Source organism: Lissotriton vulgaris, chromosome 3_1, assembly GCF_964263255.1.
Source record: "Lissotriton vulgaris chromosome 3_1, aLisVul1.2, whole genome shotgun sequence".
NCBI classification, from domain to species: Eukaryota; Metazoa; Chordata; class Amphibia; order Caudata; family Salamandridae; genus Lissotriton; species Lissotriton vulgaris.
Window position 1 is genome coordinate 1,087,482,556 of NC_141689.1, and position 25,148 is coordinate 1,087,507,703.

Sequence of the window (25,148 nt, forward strand, 5' to 3'; positions counted from 1 at the left end):
TCTGAGCCTCTGAGACATAAAAGGCTCCCAAACGTCTACTGGACCCAGCTGCAGTGAGCTCCCGGCCCACAAGTGGTGCCTCTCATGTCCAACCCTTTTGGTTTGGCTCATGGGCTCTTAAATCAGCTTTTGGACTCTTTGCAACCACAAATGAGACTGTTCGCACTGAGACCGTGAGACTGTGCTGCTCGCACCAAAACCAGCACAGGATGCCACCAGCTCGTCTCTTTACACAGCAGCATTAACCGAATGCAGGAGTTGACCAATGCAAAGCACCAGCTCACTTGTCCGAGACACCCAGCCTGCTCTTTGTGCCAGGCCGACAATTTGTGCTACACTTTTTCCTGCTCTTTGCAGCCCTCTCCAATGCAAACGGGACGGGACTCTTGGCACAGAATGTAAGAAGGCAAACATTCAGTGGAACCAATCTGAGACTCTATCCAACCATTGCTCCATCGTGTTCAGCCTGAACTTTTGACTTCAACCCAACCCAGCCGGCCACATAGCCGTGATTGACGCTTTATGATTTTCGGTGGTTTTTGTTTCACTTTATTATTTAAAAATGCATAACTCCGGTTCTACATATTAGATTTTTGTTCTTTTGGTCTTGTTTTATTTATTATGTTTTGCTATATTTTCTAACTCAGCCTGGGAAACTTTGTGTGTGGTGTTCTCACTACTTTATTGTTCGAATTGCTAAACAAATACTTTACATATTGCCTCTAAGTTAAGCCTGACTGCTCTGTGCAAGCTACCAGGGGGTTCAGCACAGGTTAATTTGGGGTTTACTTGTGCCTTACCCTGACAAGGTTTGCTGTTGCTGCTTGACCAGAACTCCCACCCTACTCAACCAGTAATCCAATTTCCCACAATGTTAATCTTCATAACATGGCTCATGTCACTACAGGCAAGTGCTAGGGAACTAAGATGACACTGAAACTAATCAAAATCTTAAAAAATCTCTCCATTTATGTCAGCAGTATTGATACAAGATAGAATTGTCAGCTGGTGAGGGTACAGATATGACAACTAATGTAGGTTGATCATGGCCATTGTTTCTCCATTTCAATTACTAAGAATGTTTCAGTGGAAATGTGATAACGTTTGCTACAGTTACCTCGATCTGTTTTGTTTGACAAGATATTTGCTGGAAGAGCATGGTTCAAGAAGCTATGAGCAGAAAAGCTGCAAGGCCCCTGAAATCCTAACTACACAATACCTGAACAGGAATTCTGTTGGGTTTTGTGAAAACAGGCATATAAAATCTACAGCAATAGTGAGTTCAAGATCACATGTTATTGCTCTCCCAACTATTTGAATAAACACTAAAGTTCAGGATCAAATTGTATGGCTCTCCCAAATATTTCAGTAAACACTAACACCCAGGTGAATCTGAAAACAAATATTAAAAGCCCATTGTTGAACCAACATAGAACCTTGCCCTCAAAAATGCATCTTCATCCAGTTATAGTATTGCTCCCTCAGTATTGATGGCTGCCTTTACAACTTCATGGGCGAGGTGCAGATCATTTTGACGTCACTTAGACAGGAGCAACTAACACCAGACTCGCAGAAATTTCATCTTCTATTACTAGAAGTTTTGGCTTCTTTGAACCAAATCTTCAGCACATATCAGACTTGCCGGTGGGACTCAGCCGTTTGCAACTGCAAGCCTTCTGTACAAGGATGCAAGGTTTCCTGGTCAGAGTTCAAACCACTGGACTGTGATTTGAAAGAAAGGCCTTGCAATTCAGAAGGTACATGCCCGGTATACACCTGTTACAACGCAACTTTTACAACTACCTACTATTACAACACAACTTTTACAACGCATACCATTACAACGCATTGCGCTGGGGGGCGCTCTAGGATAGGGAATAAGTATAATTTACTATCCAACACCTTCCCTAGTGTCCACGGGGACTGGAGTTAGAATAGTAAATTATACTTACCACTATCCAGCACCTCAAAGCGCTATGCGTTGTAATGGTATGCGTTGTAATGGTCGCGTTGTAATAGTAGGTAGTTGTAATGGTATGCGTTGTAACATGGTACATCCTACAAGCCCACCTTTACACCCCTAGGACTTATAGCCGGGGATTATGCTTTTAGTGTGTGGGTTCTGACTTGAACCGTCTATAAACTTTGGACTCTTGTCAGTAGCTGCTCCTGGAGGGAGTGCTGCGGGGGGTTGGGAGGGGGAGGTGGAGGGTGGGGGGTGGGGGGTAGTAAACTCCGGCATACAGCCGATCAGAGTTAAGTAAAGAAATAAATAATTAAAACAAATTGAATTGCGTGCGCTGCAACGCATTTGATGTTGCAGCTTGCGCAATTTAATTTGTTTTATTCATTTATTTCTTTACCTAACCCCGATCAGCCATATGCTGGAGTTTACTACCCCTCACCCTGCCACTCCCCCGCCCACTGTCCCGTAGTACTCCCTCCAGCGGCCGCTACTGATTCCTGTTGCCCCTTTTGTTTTTTATGTAGAATTTCTTGTTATCCCCTTAGCATTTTTTAATCTTGGGAACTATTAGGCCTGTTTAACATTTTAGGCTTGTATTATTAACCTAAGCTTAATGTAGACCTTTACTTTCTTTGTTTCTTAACTATAATGTTTAATTATGCCGTAGCAAGTACCACCTTATGCATTTGCTCTTGGGATTCATTTTTTGCTCAGGCTTTGTATCTAAATGTGAGTCATGGAACCCTTAAGAAAACCTGGGCACTTCCATTGATTAGGCTGCGGAACATAGTCAAGGAGGCCAGTTACTCAGGAGCTTATTTATGGGCCCTTTGCGCCGGCGATGCGCAGGGTTGGACTGGCTACCGGGCGTTTTGGCATGCTGCAGAGCTGAGGGCTGATGTCACTGCGGTCGGGGCTAATTTTGTTGATGGAGACCTGCAGGTGCTTCGAAATAAACAAAGCAAAACGAATTTTGTTCAGCACACACAGGTCCCCATCAACGAAATCAGGCCCCAGCTCGGCAGCATGCCAAAGCACCCGGTAGCCAGTCCGGCCCTACCGATACATCACTTTTTGTGATGCACTGGCAGCGGAAACAATATGCCATGTTGCGCCCTATGTACAAAGTGACGCATCTAAGCAGACTTTGTTAAGCCCTGCAGTACATTATACCTGAGTAAGGGATAATGTATGTAGGGTGGGCGTTCCCCCGCAAAAAGCCTCTTAGAAGTGACGCAGTAAAATATATCAGATTTCACTGCACCACTTCTAGGGTGCCACCACATCAAAGCCTTACACAGCCTCACAGCAGGCATAAGACTGACGCAGGATCATTTAACATGGGACTTGCCCATGTGTAATGACCCATTGCTGGAGTTGCGTCGCTTTTGCGACACACTCCAGCAATACGTCATTACTACACCTACAGCTACATCAGAAATACTGATGTATCTGTAACTCCTTGCAACATGGAGTGCTGTACAGCAAATACAGTGCATCCAAGGTGTTGCAAGGAGGGTGCACTGAAAAGTGTTGCATCGCTGTTTTCACGCAGTGATGCAAAACCTTTTTATAAATGAGGCCCTCAGTATCGGGAATCTCAGGGTACCGTAAAAAAAAGCTCCCAACCACCAAAAATTCAGTAAGCGCCCTCAAAGTTGTAACTTTGTGAGAATTTACTAATAATCTCAATTTATTTTCTATCCTATTTACAAACTTATATTTACTCCAATGATGGCTGTTGTGTGTGTGTGTGTGTGTGTAAATGAAGTGTTAAAAAGCTCCAAACATGAGTTTTCTCCAACTGTAAAACATTCTCTATTAGGAGGAAACAGAAAGCCAAGTTGTGATCCATTTGTACCTTTTAAGTGCCAATTTACGTCCATCAGTTTAGTCTTAGATGCGCGTACACAAATCTCCAAATTTAGTTGGGTGCCTATGCTGTGGCATTTTGGTAAGTGTCATAAACAGTTGTAAATGTACTGAAATCATAGACAAACACCTAAAAAGGTGCGATTTTAAAACATGTTCGTTAAATAATTGACATACATAGAATTTGCGAATTTTTCTAGAATTCATTTATTGTGCTTTAAACACTGAAAGTAGCACTGCAAAGCATTTGAGGTGAAAACAAGTAGAACAGTGCAGTGATATTTGGACGTCTCAACAGACACAGAGATGCCAAGATGTGCAGAGTGAAAGGGTATGTGACTGTTTGGGCCTCCTTGTAGTAAATGTTGTGGAATAATGCAACATGTAATAAGTCCCTAGTACAATAACAAATATATTTCACTACAGGTAAATTCAGCATCCCTTTTCATGAAGTTACTTTTACCCGGGTACAGCTACACATTCAAATCATCCTAGTATTCATCAGTATTCATCACCATAGGAGAAGTTTCCATGGATTGAAAGCAACAACAGAGTTAGGGTAAACAAGACAGCAGTGGTCCCATTAACATTTCTACTTACGCTTCCTTCAGAGCAGGGCATCTGTTTATCTGCAGGTACTTTACAGCACTTTTGTCCTATGTGTGTCATCCCCGATGTTATTTGATGAAGCGACTCATCTGATATGTAGGGCAACTTTCCCGCATATTTCCTAATCAAACTGGAATCACAATGTGGACATTTTAGGTGTCTCATAGACAACGCATAAAAGACCAACAGAGAAACATGTGCAGGAACAGATCCCCCAACCTTGATTATCCAAACCATACATCGTTGTATCTGAATGTGGATGTTGTTCCTTAGATCTTAGACTCCTACTGTCTTGTCTCCCTGTAGATTGAGTATTCAACAATTCTTCCCTTATTTATTTATCCCATTTTTAAAGCGTTTTTAGCCAAACAAATGTATAAAAGTGAGTAATGCAATTAAAACATGGATACAATTCGACCTGTTGGTCCCAATCTAGACCCTGACGGTTTACTATGGCATAAGGAGATTTGATTGCATTACCCCCTCATCCCTATCCTTCATCGCAATTATTACTAAACGAGGAGAATTAAATGATGGACACAGGTGACCCATTTGAACGTGCATTTATTTTTCAAACAATATACAATCCCATGTGTACAGTAGCACATCCTTTTCACACCTCTTTTTGTATGCAGTATAAGTGGAAACCAGAAGGAGTGAATGAGAGGGAGTTAATGGTGACTGCAAATAAAATCAGGAGTCCAAATAATGGAAATGACTAGTAGAAATTTGAACCAGCAATGACTATTGGAAAGAAATAGGGGGAGATTTTAATGTTACAACTCAGCACTTCTTTGTTCTTTCCTGAAGTCAACTCCCAAACGGTATGTGGTTGGCATTCTAATTCAATTGAAGTCAGGACTCTATTTATATTAAAATTGCTTTTGTCTGAGGCGTTGCCAAATATATTGAAATGTGCAAATATCTGAAGGACAGATGATTTGGAGTCATTGTAAATACATTGTTGAAAATAATATGGGCCTGATTAACAAAGGCAAACGTACTCGTTTGTGCAAGTGTACACTTTTTCAGTATTCACCAAAATGGATTTTAATAGTAAGTCTATAAGTGGGAGACTCCGCAGTTGTCTGTCCACAAAAAGATAGGACAGTTCTTTGTTTTTTGAACAGAGTTCTCTTCCCGGCTGTGGAGTCTCTGCACTCATAAACTTACTCTTAAAATAAATCCTGAGATGCGTGGTATTCAGTATAGGGATTTTTGCGCTACTTGGCAGATTTGCACAAATTGTAAGTTTATGAGAATTATGTCAACGGTGCTCACAGGTGTGGAGAACCACTAAACTCCACAAAACAAAAGCAAAAGCTCTATATACATCAGTTTCACTCCCAAGCACACGTTATGTATAGAGAAGGTTTCCCCGTTAGCGTACAGACACAATAATTTCAAAACAAAGTATAGACAATTTCTTTAGGTTCCTTCTTTTCAGGCTTTATTCCTTTGATTTCAGCCACAGCCAACACGTGTTTCGTTGCAATTGGGGCGTGATCCTGCGACTTCATCAAGGCTATACTCTTCCAGGTGTTGAGATTTCAAATGTGGTGATATTTCCAACCCACAAAGGGGTTCCAAGTAGTCTCGCGATCGTCCAGATACACAATTTTTTATATAGGTCCAAGTATCCACTGTATATCATGTAGTCATCTTCAGAGTTACAGAGTACAGCAACCAATCCGGAAACAAAGCGTCCACCGAGTGCGATAACCGGCCGTTTATCACACTTGGTGGATGCTTTGTTTCTGGATTGGTTGCTCAACTCTAACTCTGAAAATGACTACATGATATACAGCGGATACTTGGACTTATATAAAAAATTGTGTATCTGTACGATCGCGAGACTACTTGGAACCCCTTTGTGGGTTGGAAATATCACCACATTTGAAATCTCAACACCTGGAAGAGTATAGCCTTGATGAAGTTGCGGGGTCACGCCCCAATTGCCACAAAACACATGTTGGCTGTGGCTGAAATCAAAAGAATAAAGCCTGAAAAGAAAGGACCTAAAGAAATTGTCTATACTTTGTTTTGAAATTATTGTGTCTGTACGCTAACGGGGAAACCTTCTCTATACGTAACGTGTGCTTGGGAGTGAAATTGACTTACTCTTAAAATGTAGTTTTGTGAATCAGGTCCTGAGAGTTAAGGAGATTGCTGAACCCTTCTATACTTAAACTATTGGGAACCTGACTGGCTGATTGAGCAAACAATTCATTATCTAATGTAAAATGTAAAGATAATATTGCAGGTATTCTGTCTTCTTCATTGTGATGGGCAGATTTCATTAGAAATTATTTTATCATTTTGCATCGAGAATATTAACTAGCCAAGATAATTTGGCTAAAAATGTGCCTATACAAAAACCTAGGAAGAACATATTTAAGAAAGGGTCTCATGACCATCTAGGAACAAATTGGCAAATGGCATATTTCTACAACTTGATAAGCCACGTCACTTACTTAGTCAGACCTATTGAAGCTTGCCTGTTTAGCATATGCAAGTATTAAAAAAAATTGATCTAATCTTGAAGGATGACTTATGATGGTGAGTGTAGTAATGGGTCATATTACAAATATTGTGCTAATACCATAGATGTAAGAATTATTTCCCTCTAGGACCGGCATGATAATGGTGTGCAATCCACAGGCTAATTGATGTAACATTTATCACCATTGTAAGTCTACAGACCATGAGACTAAAGGCGATTTTTACCTGTCAACAAAGACACAGGATTCCATAATTAGCCTGTGCACCGCATTAAAGTCTAGTACCTTTACAAATACACCCATTTGTGTGCTTGAAACAGGGCTGTGTGTTGTGTCTACTAACGATGCAGATTGACCCGCTTGAGATGCTAGACCTCCACTCAAAACGCAGACTACCAAATTCTAGGCTGCTTTGCTAATGGAAAAAAATTGCTCTTGACCTATAGCCAATCACGGTGCAGGCTTCAAGGGACCGAATTATCACAGACGTATTCGCCACACAACTATCTGAATGTCACTCATTAAATTTCTTCGGCATTATGTGCCGTGCAAGAGGATTCAGAAGTAGACTGGTGGAATGGAATGCAATGTTATTCAGTGCTAATGCATTTGATTCCATTCAATGCCATTGTCTATAAGACGGATGTACAGCTTTATATTGTCATACATGCGATACAGTCCATCACTAAGCTTATCAGCCAGTTGATGTTTATAGATGTCTTGGATGAAATGCATGTCAAAATCAAAAAGGACTAGCTATGTTAGGGGGAAGGAGGGGATTCAATGAAGTACGCGTGCCGGCAAACCAATTGGTTTGTTTAAGAAACCCTCACCCACCAACCTAGTTGGTGGCATGCTTCATCATCGGGCCCACCACAGTGACACCGAGTGTGTCCCGGGTGTGCTTCGACGCCAGGTTACTGCAGAGATGGTATGTTCGCTGAGTGTGCAGTGTAGTGAGTGAGAAAGTGAAAGTTAAAAAGCTATACAGTGGGTCCCAGTACCCGAGAGTAAATGGATAAACTTTAATTACTGGGCCCCTGTTAGCTGCTAAAAGGCGATCGGACGGATTGGAGTGTGAATTAAGACCTCCAGCGTCCTGTGTGGTCTACATGTTTCAGCCAGGCCTTTTTTGATTGAAAACTGGTTTTCCTCAGGACCAAGTGAGTATGTGAAAAGGTGCAATTTAAATAATAAATACTAAATTATAGTGATTGTTTTATTTTGTTGGCTATGTGTCGCACTCCCTAAGGTGCGTTTATATGTTGGAGGGGGATTCCCTCTGGCTTTAACAGGCTGTTTGCTGTAAAAAGCTTCCTTGGGTCACCTGGCAGAGAAAGAGACCGGAATTGCCGGTCTAGATCCTCTTTGGATGAAATGCAAATATTTGTCATCAACATGAGGTGCCACATGGGCACCATTTTATGTCTTAGTGGTGCATGGCCATATTTATGAAAGGCTTTAAACTACTGTAAAAAGACCTTCCGATTTAGACGTAGAAGGTAACAACTAACTCATGAAAAGTAATTTCCGCAGATGGAAATTTAGAGAAAATCTTAGTGATCATGTATTACCTTAAAAAATAAACCTATGACCAAGAACTGTGAGGAAAGGGAAATCAAGCATCACTACTTCACTCAGCAGATGCTAATAGTCAAAGGCCACAATGGACGTACCCCGCGTCCTAAGGTTAGTACCACCATAATGTTAGTGGTTGGAATAACTTCAGTGAAACCATTAAAGGTTACTGCATTTATGAAAATAAACTCACTCGTTCTGAAAGTAATATGGTCCCAACTTCTCGTAAGCATCGCAAGTATTTTTGAGTAATGTTGTACTTGTGACAATCTCCTTTTTCAATTCTTCTTCCTAAAAAGAGAAAAAAAAGGCAATATCTATATGGACAGTTGTTGCTTTTTCAATCATTGAAGTACTTGAGGAAGGGCATAGACTTTGATTGCACTGACCTCTTCAGAAACCCTCTCTTTCTCTTTAATTGCTAAATTTGAATTACACTAAGATTCTTTTTGCTTATTTCGTCATCATGAAGTTGAAACCTTACTGTATGTTTTTGTGTTTTCTAGTGATATAGTAATATATTATAATTAATATAGTGCACAATATTAGGCCCCTTTGCTAAATTTGGTGATTGACCATACACATTTCCTGTGAGGTTTGCTGCACAAAGGACTTTCAGTGCAGAGTGATCCCTGTTCCCAAAGGACTACATCAAGTGTCTGATTTTTCCTGGGCGGGGTGGGGGGAGACTCGACAGACGAGGACGAGGGAAAAAAACAATATTTAATTAACCCTCTTCGTCATCTGTCGCCTCACCCCACCGCTCTTTCCCAGACAGGCCGCTGCTAGTCTTCATTCTCAAAGATATTTTCAGAAATCTTTACTATCTTGCATGGGTGCACATGTACAAATATCAGGAATTCAATCAAATTATTAAGAATACCAATTCAAAAGTTTTTTAAACTCTGAATTAAGATGTTGTGAAGGCTTGCGTTCTTGAACATGATGTGCATAGGGAATTATATTGCATTTGTGCTATTGTTTAGTCTTTTTTTTATTTTTATTTCAGAAATCTTTTCTCCTGCATCAAAACTCATTTTAAACAAGGTCCTTTCTCATTCCCACCCTGGAAAGATGTCTCTTGCTACCTTTAACAGGAGTAGGGGCCAAATGTAATAATTACTTGTCACAAAAAACTCGTACTTTTCAGACAATATTTTTTTTAAGCCAACATATGTACTAAAGGATTGTTTAATTAAATTCCAGTTCATGAATGTTAATGAGGTAGGTCGTAAATTGCACCTCATTCTGATTGATGGCTATCACAAGGATGGTGGCCTACAAGGGTCAGCAGACCACCCTGCCTGTGATCGCCTTTCCATAAAGTAAACTTTTGTTTTTAAATGGAACTGATTTTCCTTAAAGGACACACAGCTGCATTTAAAAAAAAGAAAGTTATAAAGTTATATTTTGTAATGAATGTTTGAAGGTTGCCAGTGGTCCTATTGCCACTGTTTACTCTCCAACATTTATTTTTAACATTCACAAAGGTGGATGGTTCCAAGGGGAACTCTTTCCTTTAGCGAATGGCTTGCAACGCCAATTCGAGAGTCTGTAACATTTCAATGCTTTGCTACTGGATTTCCATCAGAAAACATTGATACATGTCATACTGATTCATTATTTTGAAGGGATGGCTTCTACAGACCCTTCCAAAAACGGAATCTGTATGGGTTTGCCATCCTGTACTAGGATTCAATAAAAGTATATAAATTCCTAAACAGGTGTTTTTAATTTGCATAAACTATTTCTCTGCAGTCCTAAACATTAACGTCCAGATTTAATAAAAGTTAATGCAACACAAAACAGAAAGTGTTTTTGCTGTGCTGCTTTAAGTGAATGGGACAGATCAGAACTGCACCATATTTACAAAGATATTGAACCATTCTGCTCTTTCCTAGTGCTGGCGCCCTTGTGGGTGCCTAGTGCCACTGCAGCCACCCTTGTGCCTGCTTTATGGTCAGGGTAGTTTTTGTGCAGGAATTGATACTTCCATGTACACAACCTATCCTTTGAGAATGCAGCATGCATGCACAGAAGAAGTAACAAGGAGAAATACAGATATTTGTCCTTGTTATGCCAGCTTTGGGTAGGGAGAGCATTTTGGCACAAACCTATGTTTACAAGTCTTTAGTCGGTAAGGGTTTGCATCAAGGCACATGGGCAGATGAACAGGAAAGCCCTTGCTCCACCAACATACAACCTACCTGACGAAAGGTAATGTAAGGCGGAGCCAAGCGCTGAGTTGTGTTACTTGTTTTCAAAAAGTCACACACAGCCATGCCAATGGGGCTTCATGTGGCTCAGTAAATACCAAAATAGATTTTGATTCCGGGTTGCATCAAAAAAGTGATGCAACCCTGGCGCAAAGTCTTAGCTTATCTGGGCCCAGTTTAGAGTGTTTGTGACTGCAAACATGGTTGATACAACTGATCACTAATCTCCAGCCATTTCCAGAGATGGGATTTGTTGTTCAAAAGTGTTTGAGAATACTCACACACTCAACAGTTATTGTTGTTCTCAAACATTCTGGTTCCTTCTCATCCTTGTACCACGCTGGTGGTGTTATTGTTAACAAGTTATTTGTTTTTGAAAAATAGTGTCACATGTGACTTTGTGACTCAGGGTAACACATTTCACCAAAGAAGATGAAAAACATAAGAATACCAGAACATGGAAGCTCACCTTACCCACAGTGCCAGCCTAATTAAGCACAGAATACCTGCTTTTTACTAGTGAGGCTCCAAAGCCAATATTAGGTATACACTGAGTACTTTAGGAAGGGCCTCGGCCTCTGGAAATACCCAATGTCTCTGGAGATGCCTCAGTCTCTAGTCCTCCGACTGGAGTTACTAAAAAGCAAAGGACAGGTAGGAAGGTACAACATGACCAGTCTATGGAAGTGGCCTCAGTATTGGAGATCTGAGCCATACCAGCACTGCTGTACTAATGCTCTGCTATCAGTTTGCAAGTGTAATTGCCATTCTCCATTTCTAATTACATATAATGTTTTTATTTATATTACATGTATAGCCTGCAGGTCAAGGATTATTGTTTTCCACTTCAGAGGTGCTAGAATTTCAAAATAAGATTTACCTGATGGAGATAATAAAATAAAATAATTATTTGAGCAACTCCACTACTATTCAGCATAGTGAAAGTGTGTTAGAGATGAAAAGGGTCCAATGTCTCCTCTTCTTACTGGCTGCTAAGCCATGACTTGCCTCTGTAGTGTGATAGTCAGTGAAGCAGTATACATTTCTACAACATGGCCATTTAGGTATATGGCTCATGTACAGACCCCTTCTAAGTACTGTTGGATTGAAGCTAAAGTTAAACCCTGCAGCTGTTCACCTGTCAGCCAATGATGGGCAAAATGTTAACCCTTCGCTTGGTGTCCAACATCGTCAAGAAAGCTGCACGACGGAAGATTGGCAAACTAATGCAGACCTGTGTTATTTATTAAAAGCCTGTTCTACAGACATAATTCACTTTTTTGTCCTTTTTCTCGGCCTTTGCTAAATATTTATTACAGCAGTTGTGGGTCTAATTACGATGTTGGTGGGACCACCACCAACAGGTCGCCAGAGGCAGTCCCACCATTTGGGTGCAGGGTGTCGGACTGCATAGGTCAGGGGTATGACTGCCGCCTTCAGCAGGATCCATGGTCCCGTCGGGGCAGCAGTCGGAATCCTATCCCTTCAATGGAGGTGGTGCCTGCACAGGCACCACCATAGGGATTAGGATGTCCCTTTCCGACTGCCCTTTCATGGCGGTCGACTACTATGAAAAGGCAGACCGAAACTGACTTTGGTGGCCCCAAGAAGGGCCCCTGTCCCTGTGGGCCACTGCTAAGTGGCCCTGGGGGCACATGATGTGCCTCCCCCACACATCCATGCACCATGTGGCAGGCACCACATGTTGCCTAACACAGCATGGATTTGCACAAAATGCTTTTTTTCTACTGCAGCTTGTACTGTGGCCTTTTTCCTGAGTTGCAGCACAAAGCACAATAGAAAAAAGCACTTTCCGACTGCCTGTACAGTGAACACATCCTAATTGGGTGGATGGGACCACTGGCTCATTGTTGGGTGGTCTCCTGCCCACTGCGATGGCGGTCAGTAGTCTGCTCGACCACCATCATAATTAGGACCTAAGTGTTGCATTAATTCCTGAATTCTGTATTAATTAAAATCTCAACATTTTATATCATGCAACATTTCTGAGGGCTTTTTTTAACAGGATTGAGGACAAAATGCCTATCTGAGAAACATTTTCTCCTCGAATGAGATATTTTCTCTTCAAAACAGTCTCATTGCATAGCATCGTAAACAAGAATTTCTCAAAATAATGATAAAATGTGTATCACTTTATGCACACAATTTTGCAAAAATCTTTGTACTTCATAGGAAAAAATTGCCCAGTGTTACATCTATAGTAGGATGATAGCATTTTCTGAAAGAATTCTGTTGATGGGCATTTAAATACACCACAAAGCTTAGCCCAAAACCCATTCCAACATGATGGTCATCTGTGGGCCAGATGTATCAAAGGGTTTTACCCATTCTGTGTCTATGGGAAAATGTGTTCATACATATGCCCCTTAACCAATTAGACAAAGGATGCGGTAGGGGGTGATAAATGAAGCAAAGCGCTTTCATGGTCAACAGTGGCAACCGATTCAGCAACTCACAACCTTATCGATGTAGGGTTCATCACCATGGACATCGTTTTGTTCCACAGAAAATAAAAAAGCAGTGGAACTCACCCCTTTAACCAAAGAATCGTGCGGGTTCTCCCCAGCGCAAGATTTGGTCAGAAGGTCCTGGTAGCCTTTGCTGATTCTCAAAAGCAGCTGTAGCGAGAATTCGGGGTGTCTCTTTGCATAGTCACAGCTAAACCTGAAAAGTAAAAAAAGAAAAAGAGAATTCACTTCAGTATGCATTGCTCCATTCTTTGAACATGCAATGTTTATGGTGCGCATATGGGCCCTTTCTATGGGAGTCACGCGGATGTGCGCAACAGTGAAGTGCACTTCGGGTAATTTAAATAATTTAAATGACTGGAAATGGGTTATTGCGCCGGCTAACAGACCCCAGCAGCTCCTCCACTAGGGCAGAGGAGTGTAGCCCCTTTGCTGAAAGTGTCGCAAAGTCAAACATGAAAAATAAAATGGTAATAAAACAATGTTATCATTTTATTTTTCATCCTGCCAGTTCAGCTGGGTCTTGGGGGATTGGGGGGTGGGGGGCGAGGCAGTTGCTTCCTGACGGACAGCAGATTCAGCAGGGAGGAGGTTTGGTGGGCACTGCAAGTGCATTTGTCAGTTTGGAGGGCTGTCTTATGACAGCCAACCGACATGCACACTTAGACCTCTCCAATCTGAGCTGTGTTGCACAACCGGGTGGAGAACAGGCACAGGCTCCCAGTCCCTGATTGAGTGCCAAACCAGCCACTCCAACCAATCCTGGCAATTCTCTCAAGGTGGGTACTAGTATTACCAGAATGAGAGCAGCATCTGGATTGGCGTGGGAAGTTCACTAGAGTGTGGGAGTCTGTGCACCAGCCCATGGACTGCCGGGACAGGATCAGAGCACCGAGGCAGCAGCCGGGGGGTAAGTACACTTTTTAATTTTTGTATTATTCTCTCACTCGCTGCCTCCACCACTTTCATTTGACAGCAGCTGACACTGCTTTCAGACCCACATTAAAGTAGAGTAGATTAAAGCACACGATGTAAAAGTATAAGAATGTAATTATTCTTACAATAGAAATGTATATTGCCATACATTCATAAATGTGTTTTTTTTCATTTGAAATCGGCTTTTAAGATTCGTTTCTTAATTAACAAAGCCTGAAAGCTAAAGTTTCATTTAAAACGATGTATTGAAAGAGTGGCTACTGATTTGAATACGTGATTTATATATGTCACGAAAAAGAATTTTAAATCGAAAACAGTACTGACCATTACTAAACACAGCATATTTATATCTTCATTTTGAAATAAAAACCAACTAGTATTTGCTATGTTCCATTAATAATATGAGTTCCAAACACTTTTTGCCTACATCACTCACTCTTTAGTAAAAACTGGCATGGTGATTGGAAATTGGCAATTCTGAACCAGAGAATCTATATTGCAAACATTTCTGTCCACAGATAGCACATACCAACACAGGGAATCTTCTGATTAGTTAGATTTCCTACTGTTTCACATCTGAGATCACAGACAGGAAGAGTTCGATTCCAATTGTAAAAGCGTAATTGTGGTGAACACGTTCACAATCATGACTTTGTGATTATACACAAAAGTTTACAGTTTCTACTCTTGCACTCAGAATTCTTGCAAACTTAAACTACTCATACAACGTATAGAGCACTAAGTATAGAAACTTCCCCAAATAACCTAATTTTTCAGGGAACATTGCTCAATCGATTTCTTTGGATGGAAAAAGATAATTCCAAGTTTCACATTATGATTTCCTCGTCTTCAGATTATCTAATTAAAACATCTGTTAAAATCTAATGCACTACTAACACTCAATTTACAAAACAAATCCACCATATTGGTTTAATTTGGGGGTTTCTATTTGCAGTTTGAGAAGGTTACATTTCGCCATTCCAGGATATTTGAATCAGGCTGGTGGTTTTTCCCTAGCAAATTAATTTTTGGGAGGATTGCAATGGAAAATGATTGCGCAAATGACATTATGGATCAGTGCAATTATGTTTACATGATCCTTCAAAACAATTAACTTTCATTTCTAAAGTTTGTGATGTGTTCCCAAGAAATTCAGCCCTCCCTCACATAACCTTTAAGGATTAGGATCTCAAAAACTAGAAAATGGATGCATTACTTGGCCAAATGAAGATCCTTCTCATCAGCGTAGTGCTTGCACACGTTAGGGTCCTCAATGTATTCGCGGACATGCGGGGAGAGGTCGGCTGGCTTTTCATCGTTCTCCATTTTTATAATGCATCCTGAACGCTCTATGACGTCTTTGTCGCAGCATTCTTTGAGTTTGGGGGAGATCTGGTCCTTCTTCTCGCAGGTCTTTGTTGTAAGATGCAGCTGTAAGAGGGGAGGTGCAGGTAGATCATCATGAGTTCCATGTAACAAACAATTAGAGTAACCCACGTTCTTCTTTTTCATGAAATTGTCGCGAATGAGCACAGATAATTCTGAAAATGTTGAGAGATTTCTTCCTTAGCCCCACTTGGCTCATGACTGCGAGAAAGCCTGCAGTCACAACTCCTGCAGGTAAGCGCGGCGGGCGGGGGGATGTCGACAGGTCGACAGATGACGGAATAGGATTTATTTATTTTGATTTCCCTATTTTGTCACCTGGCGACACCCCCCGCCCCACTGCGCTTACTTGCTGGAGCCGCAACTGAAGGCTTGCGCTTACTATGAATGAGAATAAATGTAGTAACGTCCACAGAATGCTCTCAAAAGAAGTGGTGCTCATACAAGATTAAAAATAATCAGAGATCTCAGCAAATTTGAGTAGAGGTTTTCAGGTAGGACCCACTGGTACTCATTGTAGAGACGGGCACTCATTTTTCTTCATCAGACTTTCACAAACAGCAAGACAGGGAAAATACACAAAGGGGAAAGAAGGAGGAAGAGGAAGACAGAAAAACAGCCAGAAAGAGAGAAAGCAGAAACCTGAAAGAGTGAGATGATGAGACAGGTAGTGTCTGGTGGTGGCTTAAAACGCATGAGGTAGATTCAAGACTACGCAGCCTTGGTTTTGGGTATGCTGACATTTAATTGCACCACTCGCTGGCTTCTGAACAGAGCTTTGGGCACCGGCACTCATTGTTTTACAAATTAAGCACTGAGGGCCTCCATTGTGTGAGAAGATGGCAGAGTAGGAGATGAAGCAAACCAGCTGCACCTCGTTCTAGAAGCAGTAGTAAAAGAGATGCAACAGGAAAAGGACAAACATTTTTTAATGAGAAATAAAATTCCAAGTAAAGAGGTGTCAGGAAAAGAATGCCTCTATTGTTTATGGAAAGTGAAAAAAGAGTAAGAGAATCAAAGAACTGGCAAAATGGAAGGCCATTCATGAAAATGTTAAGATTTCCAGGTGTTATTCTGAGTGTGACATTAGGACCATGAAAATGTGAATTGAGGAAGGAGTTATTTAAAGTAGCAGATAATGGAGCCCAAGGTATTGTTTGGAAGCTGGAAGAGGACAACCAAAAAAAGGTAAACAAGAGCAGCGACTGAAAGACGAGAAGGTGACAGGAATAATCAAAGCATACAAGTGAGCATTAAAAGCCTAAGTGAGGAGAGGAAAAGCAGAGGAGACTAAGGGCCATATGTATCAAGCAAATTTGCATTCGCAAAGGCCGAAATTCGCAGAATTTTGGCCTTTGCGAATGCGAATTTGCTAAATGGTATGTATTAAGCAAAATGTGGTGCAAAACAAGGAATCACAAAATTTGCGATTCCTTATTTTGCAATTGCATTTAAGGAATCACAAATTTTGCGATTCCTTAAATGCAATGTATGAAGCAAAAAAATTAGCAAAATGTCCTTAAAGAATCGCAAATTACCACCAACTTCTAGTTGGTGGTAAGTTGCTAATTCCTTGAAAAATGCACATTTTTGCAGGGAAACATCCTTTACAACGCAACTTTTACCATGCAGTGCATTTACATCGCAACTTTTACAACTCAAACCATTACAACCCATTGCGCTGGGGGGCGCTCTAGGATAGAGAATAGATTTAATTTACTATCCAACACCTTCCCTACTACCCACGGGGACTGGAGTTGGAATAGTAAATTAAACTATGCGTTGTAAAACGTGCGATGTAAAAGCATGCGTTGTAATGTCATACATCCATTTTTGCATTTTTTAAAGTGCCATGTGACGCACATACATGCCCTTAGGGCATGTATGTGCGCCACATGTGCACCCATGCATATTTCAGGGGTGCAACAGGGTGTCCTTTGGACACCCCTGCACCCTTGAAATTATTCTCAATTTGCGATTAGCAAATTGAGACTTACTTCCCATTCATTCCTATGGGCCTCCTGGCCCATAGAAATGAATGGGAAAGTATTCCTTAATTGCGATTCACAATTTGCAAATCGCAATTAAGGAATTTTAAGAAATCGCAAAAGAAATGCGATTTTGTACATACATACCTATTTGCAATTCTCAAATAGCGATTTCTTAAAAATCGCTATTTGGGAATCGCAAATCAGGTTGATGATACATATGGCCCTAAACCAGTATGGAAAAAGATGACAATGCTATTCCATTGTGTGAGAGAAACACATTGGAAATTACTGCAAAGGGTCCAGTAAAAACACTTTGGCTCTCATGTACAAAACCAATTTACTGTCGGTAAAGCTAAGAATTGGAAAATAAGAGCCTTTCCAAATGAAATGGCCTCTGTTTTTTATTTACCAAACCCAAATAGCAATTCGTTAACATGTTAAATCTTACCGAATTGCAAATTAGGTTTGGTAATAAATACAGAGTCGGTATTTCAAGGGGTGTGATAAGGCCAGGCTCCCCTTCCAGATACTGAACCTTTAAACTATGTATTAATGTTTTGCAACAAAAATCTGGTTGCTAAACATTAATATTTTTCCACCGCCTCAAAGAAGGTGGGAAGCCATTTGCAAAAGGTATGGGGTCCTTATGGGTCCCCTTTGTGAATGTTCACAAAAACATGTTTTATGAGAAGACAATTGTCCATGAGACCATTGTCTGCTCATGAAATAGGATAGTGCCATTGTTCTTTTTTATGCGTCCAATTTCCTTTAAGGATAATTGGCTGCATTTAAAAAAATGCTAGCTTTGTTTAAAAGAAATCATAGACACGGTGGTCGGCTGACCCTAACAAGCCGCTATGCCTATGAATGTTGCCACTTGTAGTGGGTCTCAATGTACGACCCATCTCATACACATTGAGGTAGGTCATTTGCGACCCACTACAAATCTGTATTTTGAGAACCAGCCTATTAATACATAGGTCGGTTCTCAAATTACTAAGAATTTGTTAGAAGTCGGGGCTCGAATTGCGACCATTTAGAGCAAATTCATTTTGAACATTTCATTTAAAGAATCGCAAAGGGTGAATCGTTATTTGATGCAATTTACGATTCCTTACATTGAATCTTTGAATGTTAACCTGTGATTCATAATTGGGACCCTAAACCTGGCTTTTTGAGAACTTCCATGATACCTACAGGAAGGGCCACCTGCCTTATGTGGCTCAAGAGAACTAATTAATGTGACAGGATTAACTAAAATATGAGGCAAGAATAGACAAATTATGTGGTGAAATGCAGAACATTTTATGGCAGAATAATTTCATTGATTTTGCTACTTTAACACATGGTAACAATGTTTGAGCAAATATTAAACTTTATTAATTTATGTTTAAGAACCAAATACAGCAACAAGCAATTAAAAGGTGACCAATCCATGTCTGCAAAGGACCTTCCTCTACGCAGAAACACTTGTTGCCATGCTTTAAGGAACTTTAATCTTTTTGAACTAGAAACAATATGCATTGTCAAAATCTGCAGACCATGTAGCAGATGATGGACTATATGTCACATCGGACACATTTATAATGATGTGGAAAATGCCACAGGCTCCGAATGGCATAATTCCAGTAGCCATCCCTTTGAGCACAACACCTTCAGTTTCAGGTTACACACACACACACATGCCCTTGGAGCATGTGTGAGCACAACATAGGTGCACATCACAATTTCAGGGGTGCAACAGGGTGTCATTTTAACACCTTTGCACCCTTGAAATTGCATGCGCAATTTGCGAGTACCTACTGGTACTCGCAAATTGCACATGCAATTTCCTATTCGTTCCTATGGGCCTGTAGGCCCATAGGAATTGATGGGAAGCCATTCCTTAATTACGACTCACAATTTGCAAGTTGCATTAAGGAATGTTTAGGAATCACTATTTTAATAGTGATTCCTACATGCATAGACTTTTGAGAATCCTTAATAGCGATTCCTTAATAATCGCAATTAAGGACTCGCAAAAGCTTTTCTTGATGCATGTGCCTGTTGGTAAATGAGGTCTGTCGGGGGGCTTCAGGTGTGCCATACATGTGTCAGAAGTAGGACTGTTAGCGCTCTAGTTGTTCTTTAGAACACTCTGGAAGCTGCAGTAGAACAGAAAGGAATCAACTGACAGTCTCTGCCCTTGTTGGATGTTCATGTTTTACTGAGAATGTCAGACTTCATTCTCACATGACTGAGAAAGATAATGTGAATTTGCAGAAACTATGCTCTCAGTTTAGCTTATAGATCACCTTCCAAACCTCGGTGGGAAAAGCATGAGAAAATAGTTTTCTCTCAAACAGGATTCATGATATCCCAGTAGAAGGCTTTTTTACATTATAAAATCACCTTAGAAGACACCACAATTCCTAAAATGAGTATAGTACCATCACCAAATGATTTTAAATGTAACTAAAGTCTTAAAACCTTCTATTAACTGCAATGCTTTTTAATGAGGTGCTATCATGTATATTGGTCACAAGATGGCTGTCAACACTTCTTGGATGAAGTTCTGACAGCCAATCAGATCTCACGATAAGATGTGTGGTTAGGCTCCGCCCAGATATATATGTATTTTTCGTGTTTAATATCTAAAAAACTACTGAACAGATTTACAATATTTAACAAAAAAGCACGACTCTGAACCAAGGTCTACCTTTCTGCCAAATTTGGTGTAATTCCGTTCAGCAGTTCGGGCTGTAGCTGCAATTAAAAGTTCCTATGGAAAATTGCATGGAGAAAACATCATGTTTTGAGACCCCCCTTTTTTCTCAGCCCCCGCTTGACGAATCACTCCAAGACTTCCAGGATAGTAGCGGACCGGAACACCCCACCAGTTTTGAAAATTTCGCAAAGATTCGTCATCCGGTGCCAAAGTTATTCCAAATAGAATACTACGGATTTCCTATGGAAAATAGGTCCTATCTATAACTACCTACTTGCGATCACCAGTAGGTAATATATATATATATACAAAGTCTTGAACAGACGCACTTACCCTCTCAATCATGCAGCCCATCATGTCTCCACCACAACAGGTTTTGTGCAGATGTGCAATGCTTTGCACAATTTCATGTATATTTTCAAATGAAGCTGCAGGATATTTTTGGCATGTGTGAATCAGTTTCCTGTGGAACCGTAGCAGAAAGACGCATTTTACATGAAAAGTCAAGCAATGCAATACTTTTTTTTGTTCATGAAACTTTATTCGTTTTTTATAATAAAAAGCAATGCAGGGAGGAGGGAGAAGAAAAAGGTTCAACATCCGACAGTTGCATTCTGTATTCATTAATGTGATCCATGCAGATAATGATGTTAAGGGCATGAGATAAAAGCAGGCATACACCCAGTGCTTAACAAGTGACAGACGCATTTGGCATCTAGCTATGGTCATCAAATAGGACTGGATGAAGTAAAACAAATGGAACTGTCAGATGAACACCTTTCGCTGATGTCCCGGGGGGATGAATAAAAAAAGATGGTGTAGGAATGAAGGGAAGAGAAGATTGAGTCATGTGAATCTGTTTACGAGAGGAATCCAGGATTCAAATATGCTTTTAATCGTTTTAAGTTGGAAACAAATTATTCAGGCAACAACGAGAAATGAGGATAAAGTTCCAAAACTAATAAAAATGGACCAGTTAAGTAATTAAACAACTGCAGAAGAATAAATAAATGCAAATTGGAAGATTATGCACCATATCTGTGCGAAGCTGGGACTCCGAAGCAGGACCACTTAGCCGAATATGTATAAAGATGATGACAGACCTTCATTGGAGAATGGGAGGACAATGGTTAAAGCCAGCCCCTAACCAAATCTCACTTTCACACACAGGCTCTGCTTCGATGTGTTGATATTATGAGCATGGCTTTACTATAAGTAAGCCCGATGACTGCAAGACTGCCAAAGTCTAAAACATCTGGCCATCATGTGGCGGCTGAAGTTAGCCTAAAACATGAGCTCTGGTTAAAGGGATTGGAAAGGGATCGCATGCATCATGCTTAGGGGGAAGCCGGCTATCTCTTGGGGAATCTGCTGAACCTCTACCTCCGAGGACTGACAGATCCCTGGCTCTTGTTAGTAAGGAGAGAATCTTTCAGCCTTTGGCAGCATTCTCAGCACTGCCTCCATTTTGTGAGCAGTGTTCTGTGACTGTAGACCAATGGTGCTGGAGTTCAGTATCATACTTGGTTGAATCAGGCAATCCAGGCCATTTTTAACCGCATCGATGCGGCGGCTTTTCCCGCTGTGTGCTGCATTTTTCGAAATACCGCGTTACATGAGGAGCTCAGCTCGTCATCAGCACACGGCAGGTAAGCCTGATGACGAGCTGGGCTCGTCATCAGCATCGAAGTTGTTAAAAGTGAGGGAGTATTCTTAAGAGCTTCATGGCCTCTCAGGTCATTCCGCATCATGTGAAAAGCTGAGAAGATGGTTATTTTATGTTTTAATGAAGATCAGGTAGTTGTCTGACTGTATGATGGTTGTGGATGGAGCAGATCATGACCCGCTGAAGAAGGAAATAAACTACATCTCTTTAGCCCATTTTGGTGGTATAGGCGTTTCTTGGAATGTCTAATATGGTTGGATCTGCAGAGCCGTGGAGATGTTCTAGGAGGTGTCATTTTGTATCACTGCAGAGGTTCTTCTGGACCTTACAGTGAACTCATCTCTGCATGTGATGCATTTTTGAAGATCATCACATATTTTAAGGGGAGTCAGAGTTAGGATAAGGAGTGCTGGTGAGTGCAAGACAAGACAACCCTAAAATTGAAGCTAAATGAACCCTCTAGATTTAATTTATTTGATTGATCTGTTTGATTTCTTTGCACAGGTTGGACATTGAGGTGTATTGAACTTTACCACAGAACCTTCACATTTAAAATTTGAGTAAAAATATCTCTAATTGAAAAGCAAGCATGCAAGTCTTACATGGCACTCAGAACCCTCTCTCCGAACGTTTTGAGAACGTAGCAGTTGTGTTTCTGAATAGCGCTCACGATTTTTATTTCCTTCTTATGGGCAGGCATCTAAAGTAAAGGAAAGCGAGGCATGTTATACAATATCCCATCTTCCTAGTTCGGGCATGTGTAAAGCAACAGAAAACACCCATACCAATACGCCAACATGTTCAAACTGAAATGTGTTTTTTTAGTTAGCATGTATTGTACTGCACATACATGCACTAAGGAGTGTGCTGCGTGGTGGGGTACTGCCGCAGAACTCTCTTACGTTTCCTCCTATTGCTCCTTTGTGCCGCCTTCTTCCTCGAGTCAGTCCCACTCACTTTGATAATGTTGTGGGGAAGTAATTTAAATCAATTAACCAGACATAGAAAAAGGACTCTAGACATTGGGTAATTTTCCCTGTGGCCGACATGGTTTAATTCAAATCGGAATACCGAGCTAAACTTCATTCTATTAATCGAATTTTAAATATGTTTTGTGCATAAAGCTGGCTGTGGAGGACACAAAGGGGATTATTATGGCATAATTGGCTCCTACTGGCCCACCAGGAGAACATGCTTTATGATGCTGCATTAATACACAACTGAAGAATCTCAGCACAATTCGAAATAAGGAGTTTGCATTCATTGTTTTAAAAAGAAAAGATGTGCCTAGTGAAGGTGACGTCATAAGGAGGAGGGATTTGGGAGAGCTACATCTGTGTGGAGGATTTGCCACTGCCCCCTTGCCTCATATACCACGCTTGCCATTCAGAGCAACACTGATGTGTGTGGAGGTTCACGCCACGAATATTTATGCAGTAATGTTTCACATCACATGAAATGGCTTTGCTGAATTCATTTAAAATGTTTCAACTGTTTTTTTTATTAGGTTTTATAAATACAACAACTATACAACATAGCCATCAGTTTATACATAGCATTATTGTATATCAAATCGTGCAATTCATCAAACATCAAATAATTTTCCTTGTAAAAAAAAATCTACAGCAGTATGTTTCTGACAGCGGTTCATTAAATCTCATATTCATATCACTCGGCACTTCTGGCCAACATGTATGCTCTGAAGGGGCTCCATATTTCCCGGGCCGTGACGCCTGGAGTAGTACTTCAGCACAGCAATGAAATTGGTCTCGACAGCATCACTTTTTGTGACGCTTCGGCGGTGTAAAAAATGCCTCCTGTTTCGCTCTATTTACAAAGTGACGCATCTAAGCAGATGCGTCACTTTGTAACCCCCTGCGCTACATTATACCTGCGTCAGGTATAATGTATGGAGGGTGGGTCTTCCCACATAAGTAAGCCTCATAGAAGTGACGCAGTGAAATCTACCAGATTTCACTGCGCCACTTCTAGGGTGCAAATGCGTCAATATCTTACGCCTGCCTCACAGCAGGCGTAAGACTGACGCAAGCCCTTTCACATGCCCTAGCCAACCAGAATCCCCATGTCGAACAGTGTATCAAATTTTGCCAGTCTCAGTGGGTACAACACTTTCTGTCTTTCAATGTCAGTGTAATCCCTGTGCCAGTGTTAGTCTGTTTCTAGCATGTGACTCATATCTTCTCTGTCTCATTGTATATGTGGTTTGTGGCACATGTCTTCCCTTTCTTCGAGTTATTGTAGACTCAGATTTTGTTAGTGTATGAGTGGTTATGTTTGTGCAATAGTGTATATCATGAAGCACATTTTAAGTGGTCATAGCATAGGGGAAGAATACACATTCTAGCATAAAACATAAGCACAAATAAATATTTTGCCAACAAATGCCCAACCGATCTATACAAAATAAGCCAAATACCTTTTCAGCGAAGCACTGTCCAGCAGTCGCTGTGTCCTTGCAGCATTCATGGGTAATGGTATCAAAGCTGCGACCTATGGATATGATGGCAGGGGGATAAACCTGAGGGTGTCGGCGAGCCGCTTCATAAATGTAACTGATAGAAAGAAATGGTTCACATTTAGTGAAATTGCAACATTCAAAACACAGAACTGAGCCAGGCATGTTGATAACAGTTGTCATATTCCACAAACTGCCACAGTGATGCAATAGGCATTTGCTCCCACTTTGTGTACCTACTGTGGCACTTCGATATTACAAAACGGCCCGTATATGGTTGTGTTGTGCTTTCTGTAAATGGAGTGCACCAGTGCTAAATGTTCACCTTATCCACCACCAGGGGGCATTCTCTGATTTTCACGGGAGGGTGGCTCCAAGCAAATGAGTGAATGCCCCAACGCAGACGGCCGCAGTTACACATCCCCAGTCCCAGGTATTTACTTTAGCCATTAGACTGACGCACACTTCTCATCTCAGTGATCATCTTCAATTAAAAACCCACAGAAAGCATTTTTGTATTGCTCAATCACATAACGTGATCTTGTCATGTCAAGAAATCAATGCACTATCAAGGTGAAGATATCTCAGAGTCATTTTTCCTAGCAAAGGACTACCACCAGAAATTGGTCATCACCAAAGACTGGAAACCTTCTAGTATGGGAATGGAAATGCTGAAATTTGTATCACGGAAGTAAGAAACTGGATAGGGAATTAAGGGGGATGGCCTCAGTCATGATATAAGCTGTGGCAGTATT

The 25,148-nt window shown here is 40.9% G+C and overlaps 1 protein-coding gene across 1 annotated transcript in view; it reads right to left on the bottom strand.

Annotated features, from left to right (window-relative positions):
• Window positions 1-25,148, bottom strand: part of LOC147727459 (serum albumin-like) — a 66,134-nt gene that overhangs the window by 21,408 nt on the left and 19,578 nt on the right. The window contains exons 5-11 of the mRNA XM_086961530.1: window positions 24,355-24,490; window positions 22,520-22,617; window positions 20,585-20,714; window positions 15,384-15,598; window positions 13,295-13,427; window positions 8,720-8,817; window positions 4,439-4,577 (exon numbers count right to left, since the gene is read on the bottom strand). Of these exons, the coding sequence (XP_086817656.1) occupies window positions 4,439-4,577; window positions 8,720-8,817; window positions 13,295-13,427; window positions 15,384-15,598; window positions 20,585-20,714; window positions 22,520-22,617; window positions 24,355-24,490 (949 nt within the window). The remainder of the gene's footprint in view (window positions 1-4,438; window positions 4,578-8,719; window positions 8,818-13,294; window positions 13,428-15,383; window positions 15,599-20,584; window positions 20,715-22,519; window positions 22,618-24,354; window positions 24,491-25,148) is intronic.